General features: G+C 45.3%; 1 protein-coding gene across 1 annotated transcript in view; it reads left to right on the top strand.

Annotated features, from left to right (window-relative positions):
- The window catches only part of LOC117518461, a 35,119-nt gene extending 18,231 nt beyond the window's left edge, over positions 1-16,888 (top strand). Inside the window, exons 8-10 of the mRNA XM_034179589.1 lie at positions 3,219-3,302; positions 10,710-10,760; positions 15,261-16,888. Coding sequence (XP_034035480.1) covers positions 3,219-3,302; positions 10,710-10,760; positions 15,261-15,371 — 246 coding nt within the window. The 3' untranslated portion in view covers positions 15,372-16,888. The remainder of the gene's footprint in view (positions 1-3,218; positions 3,303-10,709; positions 10,761-15,260) is intronic.
- The last annotated feature ends 658 nt before the right edge of the window (positions 16,889-17,546 follow it).

Genomic DNA, 17,546 nt, shown 5'->3' with positions numbered 1-17,546 from the left:
TTTATGCATGTGACCCCAAACCCAGAATTAACATGTTCACACTCTGGACAAAACAACAGAATTGTGTCTCAACAGTGTCTCACACAGGCCAATCAAAAACAGGGGGGGAAAATTGATCTATTGTGAACACTGTCACAGTACAAATATAAAACTTCAGTTGTGTATAATTTCTTTACATGGAATATTGTCCTGGTTAAGCAGCTTCAGAAAAGCTTATTGGTGACAAAAAAATCATAACAAAAAAAAATTGAACACAACTGAAAATATTAAACCTTTAATAAAAGCCAAGAAACCTTTGTATGTCAATACTTTAAAAAAAAATAGCATAATCGTAAACAGATTTTCCCCAAAAGTCAGCTGTCCTCTGTATATCAGACGCAAATTGGATGACACCTTGGAGCTGATGCGTGCCTTGCAGTTGAAGCTGAAGCTTTCGGAGGCTGGTGAATATTCTTAATTCAATATTGGGAATATTCTTAATTCATAATTGGGATTTGGCTGTGCGAGTGGAACTGTTAATAGTGTTTTTCACTGCTCGGCTGCAACACTACAGGCTATCTAGCATCAAGGTCAATTGCCCACTGTTTACCTCCAGAGGAATTTATCTAGGCTCTGGTGAGATTATTCGGCTCCATTCTTATCTCAACCCACAAGGACAATAAACTGACAGACTTACACATGGACTGAAGCATGCTCCAGTTTTATCCTCTCACCTCTTTCCTGCCCCTCCCTTCCTGTGGCTGGCCTCCGTTCTTTCCCAAGCTGGCAGGCAGCATGACTTGATAGTTGCAGTGGCTACCAACACACTCACATCGCCTCGGTTGGAAAATGGACTGTTTCAAGTTTAGTGCACATAAACAATGTCAAATGTATATGTGTAGTCCTAATTCTGATGTGTGCCATTATTATGGTAAACAAGTAATAATTGTAGATCAGTTGCTGTTTGTATGTGGAATGTGACTGTGGAAATCTGAAATTTCCCCATTGAGGGATGAATAAAGGCTAATCTAATCTATATATAGTAGTGTTCAGAATAATAGTAGTGCTATGTGACTAAAAAGATTAATCCAGGTTTTGAGTATATTTCTTATTGTTACATGCGAAACAAGGTACCAGTAGTCTCACAAATCCAACAAGACCAATGTTGGGTATTTTCTCCTCCAAACATTCTTAAAACCTTTAACAAGACAAACAGAGTCAAGAAACACCAGCGAGACAGAAAGTCAAATTTAGCTTGCGAGGAGTGCAGACAGTCCGTACACGTAGTACCACTGAAAGCACTGGGGACTGCTGCGCATGCTCACTCTTTTTATTAGGAAAACCTACCCACATTGTGAAACTTGTCCTAGGGGGGGGTTCGCATGACAAGTTTCCTCCCGTAATACAAAACATCTCATGGCACGTATGCCAATGGTTGCAGCTGTGTGGAGAAACGGTTCCTTTTGTTTAATCATATCTTTGAAGGTCAGCACATCTCGTTCTTGCAGGCTCCTCTGTTTGCACTTATCATCTGTTCTGCAAAAGCTTGGAGTGTCCTGTTTAAAACAGTAAGCATTTGTACAGCATAAGGTCAAAATAACCTCCATCTCTTCACTCCCAGTCGTTAGTGGCTACAAAAACAAAGTTGTGCTGTCAGTGTAATAATAACAAGTACATTCTCAGGGTTACGTTAAGACAGGTGCAAAACAGCTCAATAACATTTCATCAGAACAAAGACAAAGGAACAAATGTTTAACAGTGATAAAAATATATATATATATATATAAAATCTTTAACAACCAAGCATTCATGATATGCACACACTCTTAAGGCTATGAAATTGGGCTATTAGTAAAAAAAACAGTAGAAAAGGGGGTGTTCACAATAATAGTAGCATCTGCTGTTGATGCTATTGATGCTATAAACTCAAAACTATTATGTTCAAACTGCTTTTTTAGCAATCCTGTGAATCACTAAACTAGTATTTAGTTGTATAACCACAGTTTTTCATGATTTCTTCACATCTGCGAGGCATTCATTTTGTTGGTTTGGAACCAAGATTTTGCTCTTACTCGTGTGCTTGGGGTCATTGTCTTGTTGAAACACCCATTTCAAGGGCATGTCCTCTTCAGCATAAGGCAACATGACCTCTTCAAGTATTTTGACATATCCAAACTGATCCATGATACCTGGTATGCGATATATAGGCCCAACACCATAGTAGGAGAAACATGCCCATATCATGACGCTTGCACCACCATGCTTCACTGTCTTCACTGTGAACTGTGGCTTGAATTCAGAGTTTGGGGGTTGTCTCACAAACTGTCTGCGGCCCTTGGACCCAAAAAGAACAATTTTATTCTCATCAGTCCACAAAATATTCCTCCATTTCTCTTTAGGCCATTTTATGTGTTCTTTGGCAAATTGTAACCTCTTCTGCACATGTCTTCTATTTAACAGAGGGACACAGGTGTCTTCTAACTGTCACAGCACTTACAGGTAACTCCAGACTGTCTTTGATCATCCTGGAGCTGATCAATGGCTGAGCCTTTGCCATCCTGGTTATTCTTCTATCCATTTTGATGGTTGTTTTCCATTTTCTTCCACACATCTTTTTTTTTTTTTTTGTCCATTTTAAAGCATTGGAGATCATTGTAGATGAACAGCCTATAATTTTTTGCACCTGCGTATAGGTTTTCTCCTCTCCAATCAACTTTTTAATCAAACTAAGCTGTTCTTCTGAACAATGTCTTGAACGTCCCATTTTCCTCAGGCTTTCAAAGAGAAACGCATGTTCAACAGGTGCTGGCTTCATCCTTAAAAAGGGGACACCTGATTCACACCTGTATGTTCCACAAAATTGACGAACTCAGACTGAATGCCACACTACTATTATTGTGAACACTCCCTTTTCTGCTTTTTTTACTAATAGCGCAATTTTATAGCCTTAAGAGTGTGCATATCATGACTGCTTGGTCTTGTTGGATTTGTGAGAATCTACTGAATCTACTGATACCTTGTTTCCCATGTAACAATAAGAAATATACTCAAAACCTGGATTAATCTTTTTAGTCACATAGCACTACTATTATTCTGAACACTACTGTATTACAAATGACCACATCTAGAACCCATGGTTCGCCACAGGTCAACATCCTAGTTTAATTTATAGTCCGTCTTTTGTTAATCCACAGTCCATTGGATAATCATTTCAGTTCACTTTTTTTGTGACTTGTCAGAATATTCTGAAGTACCTTCAGTCTGAAGCCAAAGAGAAGAAGCAGACAGGCTTCCAGAAGGGCTGGAAGGTTGCCGTTATCAAGGTACCAGTAAACCCTGAGTGCATCTCTCAATCTGTGTTCACCTGAGAAATGTGGGCAGCTTGTTGGGAAGGTGTCGTAGCACGGACCCACAACAGGGGGCACAAATGAACGGACAATGAATAAGTCAAAAAGTAACAATTTAATGTTGTGATAATACACAACTAAATACACAGAAATTTCAGTCAGTTGACACCAGGTGACGTGTGGGCAGGCTCGAAGATAGAAGACGCCCGACGAGAGAGAAGCTGCGTCCCACACGGCTTCTACCACCAACGGTCTGAAGAACACCGGAGCCGCCAAGTCCTGAGTCCCCAGGTGGCCTCTGTCTTCGGCTGTCGACCCTGGTACTGCTGGCAGAAAGCAGAGACAAGATGAATGAGTGTGAGTCCGCACACTCAGTAATCCACAGTCTGTACACAGTTAGGAGGGAGCACCTCCACCTCCAATCACACACTCGTGCAGCTCCTGGTTAACCACTTATCTGGTTTGGAGTGTGAGGCGAAGCCGTCGCTGTCACACCAAACGCCAATCCCACAGACAAGGAAAACCACCAGGAAAACAGCTGCAACAGAAGTTCAGATTATTACACAATGTATGTGTCAGCAGAGAAATTACCTCTTCAGTAGTCGATTTCTCGGCGAGGAGGTGGAGTTGCAGTCCGGCCTTTAAGGTGATGATGATGATGATGAACGAGTGACAGCTGGTGCAGAGGATGAATGACAGCTGTCACTTCTTCTGGGTCTGGCGCCCTCTCGTGTTTGGAGCCCGCACTCCAAGCAGGGCGCCCTCTGGTGGTGGTGGGCCAGCAGTACCTCCTCTTCAGCGGCCCACATAACAGGACCCCCCCCCTCAACGGGCGCCTCCTGGCGTCCGACCAGGCTTGTCCGGATGTCTCGTGTAGAATTCGGCCAGGAGGACCGGGTCCAGGATGAAGCTCCTCTTCACCCAGGAGCGTTCTTCAGGTCCATACCCCTCCCAGTCCACCAGATATTGGAACCCCCGGCCCTTACGACGGACGTCCAGGAGCCTGCGGACTGTCCAGGCAGGCTCCCCGTCAATGAGCCGGGCAGGAGGCGGCGTAGGTCCCGGAGCACAGAGGGGCGAGGTGTGGTGTGGCTTCAGACGGGAAACATGAAAAACAGGGTGAATCCGCAGTGAAGCCGGGAGTTGGAGCTTCACTGCGGCCGGGTTGATGATCTTGAGGATACGAAACGGACCAATGAACCTGTCTTTCAGTTTCGGGGAGTCAACACAAAGAGGGATGTCCTTGGTCGAGAGCCACACCTCCTGCCTGGGCTGGTATGTGGGGGCCGGGGAACGCCGGCGGTCCGCATGGGTCTTGGCCCTCGTCCGGGCCTTTAACAGGGCAGAGCGGGCGGTCCGCCACACCCGGCAGCACCTCCTGAGGTGGGCCTGGACCGAGGGCACACCGACCTCTCCCTCCACCAGCGGGAACAATGGGGGCTGGTACCCCAAACATGCCTCAAACGGGTAGAGGCCGGTAGCAGACGAGACTTGGCTGTTATGGGCATACTCGATCCAGGCCAGATGGTGACTCCAGGCCGCCGGGTGCGCGGAGGTGACGCAGCGAAGGGCCTGTTCCAACTCCTGGTTAGCCCGCTCTGCCTGGCCGTTTGTCTGGGGGTGGTACCCGGACGAGAGACTCACGGTGGCCCCCAGTTCCTTACAGAAACTCTTCCACACCTGCGAAGAGAACTGGGGACCACGATCTGAAACAATGTCCAATGGTATCCCATGCAGCCGCATGACGTGGTGGACCAGGAGGTCTGCCGTCTCCTGGGCCGTCGGGAGCTTCGGGAGGGCCACGAAGTGGGCCGCCTTGGAGAACCGGTCCACTATCGTGAGAATAACGGTGTTGCCCTGGGACGGCGGGAGGCCCGTGATGAAGTCCAGGCCGATGTGAGACCAGGGGCGATGAGGCACCGGCAGGGGTTGGAGGAGTCCCGAGGTCCTCCGATGGTCTGCCTTGTTCCTGGCGCAGATGGTACAGGCCTGGACGTAGTCCCGGATGTCGGTTTCCAGGGACACCCACCAGAAGCGCTGCTGGACTACTGCCACGGTCCTACGCACTCCGGGATGACAGGACAGCTTGGACCCGTGACAGAAGTCCAATACGGCAGCTCTTGCCTCTGGTAGGACGTACATTCTGTTCTTGGGGCCGATTCCCGGGTCCGGGCTCCTTGCCAGGGCCTCCCGGACGGTCTTCTCCACGTCCCAGGTGAGGGAGGCCACGACAGTGGACTCGGGGATGATGGTCTCGGTGGGGTTGAACAGCCCCGCTTTGGCTGCTTCTTCGTGCACCCGGGACAAGGCATCTGATTTTTGGTTTTTGGTCCCGGGGCGGTACGTGATCCGGAAGTCAAAGCGCCCGAAGAACAGAGACCAGCGGGCTTGCCTGGGGTTCAGCCGCTTGCCGGTCCGGATGTACTCCAGGTTCCGATGGTCCGTGAAAACCGTGAAAGGCAACGATGCCCCCTCCAACAGGTGTCTCCACTCTTCAAGAGCCTCCTTCACCGCGAGGAGCTCCCGATTGCCGACGTCATAGTTCCGTTCAGCTGGGGTCAACCTGCGGAAAAAATAGGCACAAGGATGGAGAACCTTATCAGCCTCCACGCTCTGGGACAGCACGGCTCCTATCCCTGAGTCAGAGGCGTCCACTTCCACTATGTACTGGCGATCAGGATCAGGCTGCACCAGAACTGGTGCAGTTGAGAACCGGCGTTTCAACTCCTGGAACGCGGCTTCGCACTGATCCGACCAGGTGAAGGGGACCTTGGTGAAGGTCAGGGCAGTCAGGGGGCTAACTACCTGACTGTAACCTTTAATGAACCTCCTGTATAAATTTGCAAAGCCGAGGAACTGCTGCAATTTCCTGCGGCTTGTTGGTTGGGGCCAATCTCTCACCGCCGCAACCTTGGCCGGATCAGGGGCGACGGAGTTGGAGGAGGAGATAAACCCCAGGAAGGACAAAGAAGTGCGGTGGAACTCACACTTCTCGCCCTTCACAAACAGCCGGTTCTCCAACAACCGCTGTAGGACCTGACGTACATGCTGGACATGGGTCTCAGGGTCCGGGGAAAAGATGAGTATATCGTCCAGATATTCGAAGACGAACCGATGCAGGAAGTCCCGCAAGACATCATTTACCAAAGCTTGGAACGTCGCGGGGGCGTTAGTGAGGCCGAACGGCATGACCAGGTACTCAAAGTGACCTAACGGGGTGTTGAATGCCGTCTTCCATTCGTCTCCCTTCCGGATCCGAACCAGGTGGTACGCGTTTCTAAGATCCAGTTTAGTGAAAATTTGGGCTCCATGCAGGGGCGTGAACACTGAATCCAACAGAGGTAACGGGTATCGGTTGCGAACCGTGATCTTGTTCAGCCCTCTGTAATCAATGCATGGACAGAGTCCGCCATCCTTTTTGCCCACAAAAAATAAACCAGCACCCATCGGGGAGGTGGAGTTCCGGATCAGCCCGGCAGCTAAAGAGTCCCGGATGTAGGTCTCCATTGATTCGCGTTCCGGACGTGAGAACCTACTGGTTGTGCAACCTACTGGACGGGTACTCAGCGCCCGGGACCAAATCAATGGCACAATCGTACGGTCGGTGCGGGGGAAGAGTGAGCGCCAGATCTTTGCTGAAAACGTCAGCAAGATCATGGTACTCCTTTGGCACCGCCAATAGATTGGGGGGGACTTTAACCTCCTCATTAGCCGTCGTGCTGGGAGGAACCGAGGATCCTAAACACTCCCGGTGGCAGGTTTCGCTCCACTGCGTCACAACCCCGGGCGGCCAATCTATCCGGGGATTGTGCTTAACCATCCATGGAAATCCCAAAATCACTCAGGAGGTAGAAGGTGTTACATGGAACACGGTCTCCTCTCTGTGATTTCCAGACACAACCAAGGTCACTGGCTGTGTCTGATGTGTGATTAATGGAAGCAGGGTGCCATCTAGTGCTCGCACCTGCAATGGTGCCGGCAGAGCCACCAGGGGGAGCCCTACTTCCTTTGCCCATCTGCTATCCAGCAGATTCCCTTCCGACCCCGTGTCTACCAGTGCTGGGGCGTGAAGGGTTAAATCCCCACAAAGGATTGTTACTGGGATTCGTGCAGATTTGCGGGGTTTCCCCGCGTGCGTGTTATGGCCCACCCTTAGCCCAGTTTCTAAGGACGGGCGTTGTAGTTTGACCGTTTGGGGCAGTCCTTCTGCCAGTGCTCACAAGAGCCGCAGATAAAACACTCCCCACGGGCCAGCCTCCTTTGTCTGTTTGTCTTCACTTTGGCCCTGCTCGTGTCCATAGCCTCCTCAGCAGGTGGAGCTGTAGCCACACGGAGCTCTCTGGCAGTGAAGCGTGGGGACGACGTCACCTTTTCGGAACCGGAAGGGGGAGGGACGGCTCGTGCCCGGTCACGCCCCCCCGGCCTGCTCCCGACGATGCTCGTTTAAACGGTTGTCTAAGTGTATAACTAAATCGACAAGCCCGTCAAAATCCCGCGGTTCCTCCTTAGCCAGCAGGTGCTCCTTCAGGACCGGAGACAGTCCATTTACGAAGGCGGCGCAGAGCGCAACGTTATTCCAGCCGGACCTCGCTGCCGCGATGCGGAAGTCAACTGCATACTCGGCTGCGCTACGGCGCCCCTGTCTCATTGACAGCAGCACGCTCGAAGCGGTCTCGCCTCTGTTGGGATGGTCAAACACTTGTTTGAACTCCCGTACAAACCCAGTATAAGACGTTAGGAGCCGTGAATTCTGCTCCCAAAGCGCCGTAGCCCAGGCGCGTGCCTCACCTCGAAGCAGATTAATAACATAAGCCACCCGGCTGGCGTCTGACGCGTACATGACAGGGCGCTGTGAAAAGATGAGCGAACACTGCATGAGGAAGTCCGCGCACGTCTCAACACAGCCCCCGTACGGTTCCGGAGGGCTTATGTATGCTTCAGGGGACGGTGGGGGGGGGTCGTTGAACGACCAGTGGAACGTCTGTTACAGGCCCAGGACCAGCCAGAGGAATGGCTGCAGCAGCGCCCTGATCACGCGCTTCCACCCTGGCGGTGAGAGCCTCCACCCTCCGGTTAAGGAGGACATTCTGCTCGGTCACTAATCTAACCGAGCCGTGAAGGCGGTTAAGATCTGCTGCAACTCACTCAACACGCCTCCCGCTGACGCCTGCACTCCTGGCTCTTCCATTGGCCGTTCAAGCTCGGGTTGACGCCCCTCGGAATCCATGATGATGGCTGAGAAATCCTGTTGGGAAGGTGTCGTAGCACGGACCCACAACAGGGGGCGCAAATGAACGGACAATGAATAAGCCAAAAAGTAACAATTTAATGTTGTGATAATACACAACTAAATACACAGAAATTGAAAAGTCAATTGACACCAGGTGACGTGTGGGTAGGCTCGAAGATAGAAGACCCCCGACGAGAGAGAAGCCGCGTCCCACATGGCTTCCACCACCAACGGTCTGAAGAACACCGGAGCCGCCAAGTCCCGAGTCCCCAGGTGGCCTCTGTCTTCGGCTGTCGACCCTGGTACTGCTGGCAGAAAGCAGAGACAAGATGAATGAGTGTGAGTCCGCACACTCAGTAATCCACAGTCTGTACACAGTTAGGAGGGAGCACCTCCACCTCCAATCACACACTCGTGCAGCTCCTGGTTAACCACTTATCTGGTTTGGAGTGTGAGGCGAAGCCGTCGCTGTCACACCAAACGCCAGTCCCACAGACAAGGAAAACCACCAGGAAAACGGCTGCAACAGAAGTTCAGATTATTACACAATGTATGTGTCGTCAGAGAAATTTACCTCTTCAGTAGTCGATTTCTCGGCGAGGAGGTGGAGTTGCAGTCCGGCCTTTAAGGTGATGATGATGATGATGATGATGAACGAGTGACAGCTGGTGCAGAGGATGAATGACAGCTGTCACTTCTTCTGGGTCTGGCGCCCTCTCGTGCTTGGAGCCCGCACTCCAAGCAGGGCGCCCTCTGGTGGTGGTGGGCCAGCAGTACCTCCTCTTCAGCGGCCCACATAACACAGCTGGTTGAAAGTCAGATGTAGAAAATAATAATTTCCAAGATGATGTTGATAAACAGAAGTTCTGCATTTTTAAATGAAAACTCATCAGTTAAAGATAAAAATACTGTTTAAGAAGAGCCAGCAATTTTTCAGTTTGTAAATGTTCAAATGCTGTCAGCATTAGGGGTGCCACAGATCACAAAAGCCACGGTTTGGATGGGATATGCTTTTTAAGCCACAAACCGGATCATTTTTGAAGCAGGAAAAAAAACTACTTTGCTTTTTGTTAAAAAACAAACAAACATACTTGAGCAATGAAAACAAGCAACTTTGGCTTGTGGTCCTGAATGGAAAAACGAGTGTTTTGACCAATCGGTTAGTGCACTTACTTCCAAAGCAAGGTTCAAGGCCACCCCTGCCCGTTCTCAATGTTCCGTAAGGAAGGATCTGCTCTGTCGACCCCACAAGCGAGAAATCGCAAGAACTTGCTTGAATGAAAACAAGGTGTCCAGTGTTTTACATAACATTTTAAAGTACTTGATTCTTATATTCAGTTACAATATGAATACTATCAGTGAATAAAAAAGTAGCCTTTGTCAAAATCATAGTAAAAAAAAAAGTTCAGGTTCCAGACATGGATGGAATCTTTCCAGAATATCAGGACTTGAGGACATAGTGTCCACTGCCTCCTTTGTGAGCCCACTGAACCGAGTGCTGTGCTCAAAGCACGGGTGAAGTTAAGATGTCTGGTTCCCTGACATTTTATGAGTGATGTACCTGCTCTGGAGGACTGATGTCTTCATCCTGAAAGTGATACATGAATTACAATATGGTTATCTTCTCAATAGACAGTGTGGACATCCTCATCTTTTTGAAAAAAAGAATTTGATGCTATAAACTCTGCTTTACACCATTACTCTCTTTGACTAAAAACCTTAATCTGATCTGAACTGTGCTACCGGTGTGTAGTGAGCGCCTTGTATGGCGGCATCCTCACATCAGGGTGAATGTGAGGCATTATTTGTAAAGCACTTTGAGTGTCTGATGCAGATGGAAAAGCGCTATATAAATGCAGTCCATTTACCATTTTAACTGTGGATTTTGTGATCTGTTACTGCTTTTGACCAGGTTGGTCAAAAGTGGTCAGCATATGAACCTTAAAAACACACACAAGAACATTGCTTTTTTTTCTCTCTCTCTCTTTCTCTTTCTCTCTCTCTCTCTCTCTATTTCTATTTCTTTCCCCTGTTTCTTTCTCCTGAGAGAGGAATCATGTTGAGGATAATCCAATAATTTAGATTTCTGTAAATATGTTTTGTACAAACAGCTAGGTAAAGCTAACAGGCTAACTTGTTCTGTGGCTCCTCAGGGGATTCCTCAGCAGAAAAATGACAGCGACTGTGGAGTTTTTGTCCTCGAGGTGAGACCTTCTTCTTTTCAGTCTTTGCAGCCCCTCTCCTGCACTTTGGTCATTGCACTCATTTTGCTGACATCCACTCTCATATCATAGTAAGGTTCCATTTTCAGAAAAGAAGCTTGTATAAAATGCCCATGGCATTTTCTGTTAAAAGCAAACAGACTGATTCCTATGCATTTTGACCTGCTGAGTTCAAAAAGTGTTGTTGGCATACTGTATCTTTACCCCTTCACCCCTTAATTTGCCCAAAGCAAAATGCCCACCAGTTACATCAAAATTTCTACAATTTTGGGTGTATATGTACTTTTAAAGCAAACTAAACATCCTTTTATATGTTTTTTTTTTTTTTTTTTTTGGACCTGCTGAATTCAAATATTGTTGTTGGCAAGCTGTATCTTTACCCATAATTTGCATAAAACAAAATGGCTGCTCATTTAATGAAGCTTTTCAAAAATCTGCTTGTGTCTGCATTAGAAGAGAAAATAAGCTTCTATTTCTATGTATTTTGACATGCTGAGTTCAATTATTGTTGTTGGCAAGCTGTATCTTTACTCCTTGACCCATAATTTGCATAAAACAAAAATGGCCGCCCGCTTCATCAGATTTGTCAGAAGTGTGGTGTTACTTGTTTTGGATGGAAAAAATACAGCTTATATTTCTATGTAATTTGGCCTACTGAATTTAAATATTGTTGTTGGAAAGCTGTATCCCTTCTTCACCCCATAATAAGCAAAAAAATTAATTAGTTTATAGACTGCCTGGTATTGTTATCAGTAAAAAAGTAAGTCATCTTTGATTTGACCAAGGCAAGCAAATGAGCAAAATGAAGTAAAAAAAAAAAAAAAAAAAAGAATGATAGTTTGAAATTAAACACATTTCTTGGATAAATATGCATGTCTCTAAAGGTCAGATGTGGGTAAAACTGTTCTAATATTTTTGCTTCTGCTGCCTTGAGATCACCACAACTAGCAAGAGCAAAGTGCAGATCACGGTCAAAGTCTGCAGCCTTCAGTATCTTTTCATTCATCTTGAAGGTCTCAACATTGTGCAGAGTCTTGTCAGCCTTCTCCTCCTGGCAGAATATGCAAAGGGCCCATTTTAAAGTACTGGAGGCATTTCTGAGTCTTGCAGCTGAACCAGTGGAGGGACCTGCAATGGGTTCCTCTGTCTTGAGCTACTAACCTTTTCTCTAGTCTCCAAATATTTGTCTTGTTGGTGAACCAACTGTAACAGGGTCTATGCCATTTTAGAGATGTCTCATCAGAACTCAATATCCTCTATTGTGAGTTTGTTCTCCATGTCTTTGAGCTTGTGATGGACTCTTGCACTATCCTTTGCAGTGTAGCCCTTCCTTTGTCACTACCCTGAACAAGGTTTTCTTTAGTGCAGTCCTGACAAATGATGCAGACATCACCATCCACTGAAGAATTCCTTTCATGCTGCCTAAGGCCTCCATTTTTCAATTCAAGACAATAGAGATTGTTACCTAAATAAGTATTGAGACAGTGATGCCGGTAACGCGTTACTTGGTAACACGTTACACTAATCTGACCACTTTTTTTAGTAACGATTAATCTAATGCATTAATCTTTCCAAATCAGTAATCAGATTAAAGTTACTTCTCCAAGTCACTGTGTGTTACTATTATTTTTGCATTGTTGGTCGATAGCAGCATTAAACTTGGTCCGTGGGCAGGGGGTCAGGGTTCGACTGAACTGCCCACTTTAAGCGAGCTGTGAGCTTTTCATCCGCGGTTTTCTACAGCAGCTCGTCCTCACCTCTTAAAGCGCGGTGACAATAGCACACCAGCACTGAGCTTTACAAAGACATTTTCATGCTTTTTTTCTCCTTTATGTAGAATTCTGAGCTGAGCCGCTCCGTACCTGCTGCTAAAAACAGCTGATCCTCCGCGACGTGTCAACAACTAACACTATTTTCCACTCAAATGCACCTAAACTCTCTTTCTGAGGATCACATGATGTGAAAATGCAATAAAACTTTCTTACCTGTAAATCTGGTCATGTTTTCTGCATAAATAAATGTTATCCATTCTTTGTGCTCAAATGCCAAAGCAGGGGCGAATCCAGATGGAATGGGGGTGTGGGGCAGGGATGTGCCCCCCTCCCCCACAACACCCCTAGATTAAAGGTCCAGTTTTGAAGCCTTTTTTTACTACAATTACTAATACTACTTATAATAATAATAATTTTGACAAGTAAAATGTTGAGAGAATTTAAATGTTAGAAAAATGTTAGAAAGAATTTAATAGTTACACTTATACAATGTAGGTTAGAAATTGCAACTTTTACTGTTACAGTGCTGTCAACAGTTAAATATGAGGTCAAGAAAGAGGTCTTTATTTTACTTTTTATAAAACAAGTATCTATTTTCATTGAAGCCAAGAAAGGGTGACTATAAAGTGAGTTATGGCAAAACAAGTATCATTGTCATGTTGAGGTGGCAGAGGGTTGTTGTCGACAGGTGGGGAAAGTAATTAAAAAAGTAACTAGTAATCAGTAAAGTAACTAAGTTACTTTTTCAAGGAGTAATCAGTAATTTGATTACTTTTTCAAAGTAACTGTGGCAACACTGTATTGAGAACAGTCAAAATGTTTTGATCACCGCTCAAGTATGCAACAAGAGAAAGTACGAACAAGAGGAAGTCACTCCACAATTGAAGTAATGAACACTACTAAACCTAAATGCTAGAGAACAGAGATTCAACTTCCTACCCAACACTTTCAAGATTATATGCAAATCAATCTAGTGACAAGGGACACTGGCAACATAACACAGTGTATTTAAAGAGAATCAGCAGGCAAGACACAACACAAATCTAATCTAATGCTACCAAGTATAATATGTTATACTACAAAACCAATACCACAAGATTGGAACTTGTTCACGCAAACCAACACACTAGAATGTGAACATGCACAGATATAGATGAACAAAGTATCTGAGTCTCCTTAACATGAGTGTGAAAGGAAGAACTCCACAAATATATTAGTGAACAATGCAGTTTGATTGACCACGTCTATGCTGTGGCTGCTGCTGCTGCTGCTGTTGAGTCACTGTGGCACCATGTAACTGGCCACTGGCCCGTGAGGCCTGCCCTCTGGTGTCAAAAGCAGTAGCCCTCTGGTGTTGAAGCTGTATACATTATCTGTGCTGTACTGAGCCAATTATATAGGTTTTCACATAGTATTATAATTATATTGTTCAACATTTGTAATGAAAAATACACGTCATTCACATGCTATCAAGGAATGAATATAATGATAGTGATTTTTAAATCAGCAGGCCAGTATAAGTAAGATTAACAAATACATGCATTTATAGGCCTGATTGTCCAGCAGAGGCATGGTGAAAAATTGGTTTTGTTATCAATTTCTTTTGTAGAACAAGCTTCTACAAAGTATGACAACAGCAGGCGGCCATGTTGTTTCATGCATATTAGGGATGAAGGAGAGAAGATGCAGCTTGAATAAAAGAAACTATGAACTCAGCAGTTCAAATAACACAAAGGTAAGAGTTTTATTTTCCTTTCGTGAGCAACAACAAGCATACTTTGGGAAAATGTGGAAGAACGGGTGGCCATTTTGTTTAATGCTCATTAGGCAGTGAAGGAGGAGAGATACAGCATGCTAATAACAATACTTGAATTCTGCAGGTCAAAATACATAAGAATAGAACTTTTATTTCTGTTTCTAATGTAAATACAGGTAAACTTGTGAGCAATTTGACAAAATGGTGAACTGGGTCCCTACGTTTTTTGTTTTTTTTTTGTTTTGTTTTTTTTGGGGGGGGGGGGTTGTTTTAAATCCCTCATTCTCTGTGATTCAGCAGATGCATTTCAGCTGGAGGTTGAACATGTAAGCCTCGCAGTGACTGTTTTTTTTTTTTTTTTTTAAGTTACCGTGTTTGTGAAGCGTTGTGCGTTGCCCTAAAAAGCGAAACACTCAGTGCAAGTCTGTGCAAAACACAGAAGAAAGAGTGGACTTCTTCCAGAAATTGTTTGTTAGTGTGCCCGGGGACGGAGCTGTGACTTGACCGGCAGAGAGAGGCAGCAGCCGGCCGCCAGGTGAATAGTCACTCCCTGCAGAGAGCAGCCAGCAGACGACACAGTGTTTTGTTTTTTTAAAAAACAGACACACACTACTTCGCTTTAAATGCACAGTAAGCTATTTCAGATGGTCAGCATGGACCATCTTTCTCCTAAAAGGCTTTATTTTACTCTGTCACGTTGGAAAGGGTTTATCTTTTGTGCTAAATTGATTAGCGCTTACACGGTGTGTGCGCATGCTCTAGTCTTGTTCTGTTTTTTTTTTTTTTTTTTTTCTGGGGATGTTACAGCGCCACACACAGGTCTGGCATATCTACTACAACGTTAAACAGAGCTTCGAGGCACAGAAATTTGCCTCGAACATTTTTTGTAATCGAATTATTCGAGTTACTCGACTAATCCTTTCAACCCTATCTCTGTCTGTGGGTGTTTTTCAGTACTGCCGCCGCCTCTCATTGAAGCAGCCGCTGCTGTTCAGTCAGGAGGACATGCCTCACATCCGCAAGAGAATCTACAAGGAGCTGTGCGACTGTCACTTGAACAACTGACCGCTAGCTGGGATTCCCCAGTGTGATTCTTGGTTTCGCCACACGGGCTGCGCGTTAACCGGCAGTCTGTTTCACCGCCAACTGTTACAAATGCTAACACAACCTGGTCGTATCCCACAGGCTCTCAGCTGCCTCTGTGATTGACACCTCAGGGGCTGGTCACTTTTTTTTTTCTTTTTCTTTTTTTTTTTGCCCCTCTCGCTAACCAGTTCCAATCACAGACTGTGGTTGTTCAGAATTGTACCTTTTAAGTACTTGCAGTTTGCAGAGAACTACTGACATGGCTCCCCCTACTGACCCCCTCAAAATCCCAGATTGTTTTAGGTTGCTTTCTGCATTTGGCGCCCTCTGTGGATGAACTGGCACTGTGCAGGTCTACATTGGAGAGCTGACACTTCCACCCATGGAGGATACTGAATAAATGCGAGTCCAGTTTGTTTGAGAGCAACCAAAACGAGTGACTTTGGTCTGTTCCGGAACTTGCAGTCAGTTCCTGAGAATACAGGTTCTGGACCAGCTGGCATCAGAGGGATGAACATTACCTTGCAGTTGGAGTAGCCTTACTTCCCGAATGGTCATTTTAAACATTTTTTTTTTAAAGTTGGTTATTTTTATGCTGGATTTCCAGCAGGATCATACTTTCGGGTTTGTGCGTTTTCTTACAAGTCAATGAAGCTACTACGGCCAATTCAATGGACCAACTGTTCACTTAAAACTTGAAGGTCTGAGTTGGCTTTGTTCTATTGGACTACAGGTTTTTTGCACGGTTAGAGGCCCATCCAGCCAGAACCTAGAATATGAATCCCATGTACTGATCACATATTCTTCCTGGCTGCCTCACACGGGAGAAATGGCGCTGCAAAAACCTAACGGCACATTTGAGTTATAGCTATGAACAGGGATGTCATTTTGCAAGGTCGTTTTTTGTTCAGTTTCAGGTATTTTTTTGTATTTTTTATTTTTTTTGACATTTTGCTCAGTTTTCCCGCCTCTTCACGTTGTGTTGTTTTTGTTTTGCTGTGATCATGTTCTAACGAGAGGCTTTGCACGGGTGGTTTTCCCCAGCTGAAGCTTTTTTCCTAGAAATGACATTTGGATCTTTAAATCTAGGTAAAAGCGGCTTCCTGTGCTGGCTAATAAATTTGATGTTGAACTCTAGAAATAGCTGCTGATTTGAGGACCACGTTTTTTGTTTTTTAGCAAAGTAGTTTTTTTCACATCAACTTTATATTGTTGAAGCTACTGCTTCATTTGGATGCATTTACACCGGTATATGTTATAGAGTTGCCTCCTAAACAAAGACAAGAGGACCTCAAAGTTTTAGGTTGTCTTCTGTCCAGTTTAGATTTTGTCATTTACAAATACATTTACTTATATATACATATATATATATATATTTAGAAACTGTATTGTACTTTTATTGGCCTCTAATTGTACATACTTACTTTGGCTAAAGACCACAATTGTTTCTGAACTGTTTGTATTGTTATTAATTAAACGTCCAATATTGTTGGAAATTTTGTTGTGCAGTTACTTTATGACATGACACATTGTCGAGCCCTCCCAAGAACTTGTAGCAAGACATAATTGACAAGTTTCAGCTTGTTCTGTGAACTCCTTGTGGCATTAACCCATACCCTGGGTTTGCAAGATTTGGACCCCTTGAGGCCACAATTAAACTTGTCCTAGGTCTTAGTGACGTGATCTGATACTGTGTACCAAGTTTGACCGTGATACATGAAGTCTTTTAAAGATGCAGCCCACACAAGGATTTGGAGGCTCTGCCCATGTAGGCCACAGCTACAATTGAAACACCCAACGTTGAACATGTTTGAAGTCTTAATGATGTGACCGTCTTAATCCTGTACACATGGTTTCAGAGACTTTGCCTTGTGGAGGCCACAATTAGAATTCAAACATGCTCAACATCAAACTTGTCCAAGGTCTTAATGAGATGACCATAGTTCAAATTGGTGAAAGGTTTCTTGTCAGAAATGAGAATAACTGATGGCTGTCTCAGATCAGATGGCTGGCAAAGGCATAAATTAATATAACATAATAATCCTCATATTTGTTGCTTGTAAGATCATAAGTATTTGGACATGAGCACAATTTCATAACTTAGCCTTTGTACCCCACAGTGGAGCTGAATTGAAATGGTCAAGATGTGCTGAT

Source organism: Thalassophryne amazonica, chromosome 10 (genome assembly GCF_902500255.1).
Source record: "Thalassophryne amazonica chromosome 10, fThaAma1.1, whole genome shotgun sequence".
In the NCBI taxonomy this organism is placed as follows: Eukaryota; Metazoa; Chordata; class Actinopteri; order Batrachoidiformes; family Batrachoididae; genus Thalassophryne; species Thalassophryne amazonica.
The sequence above is the reverse complement of the archived record's forward strand: the minus strand, read 5'-3'. Positions and strand labels throughout refer to the sequence as shown.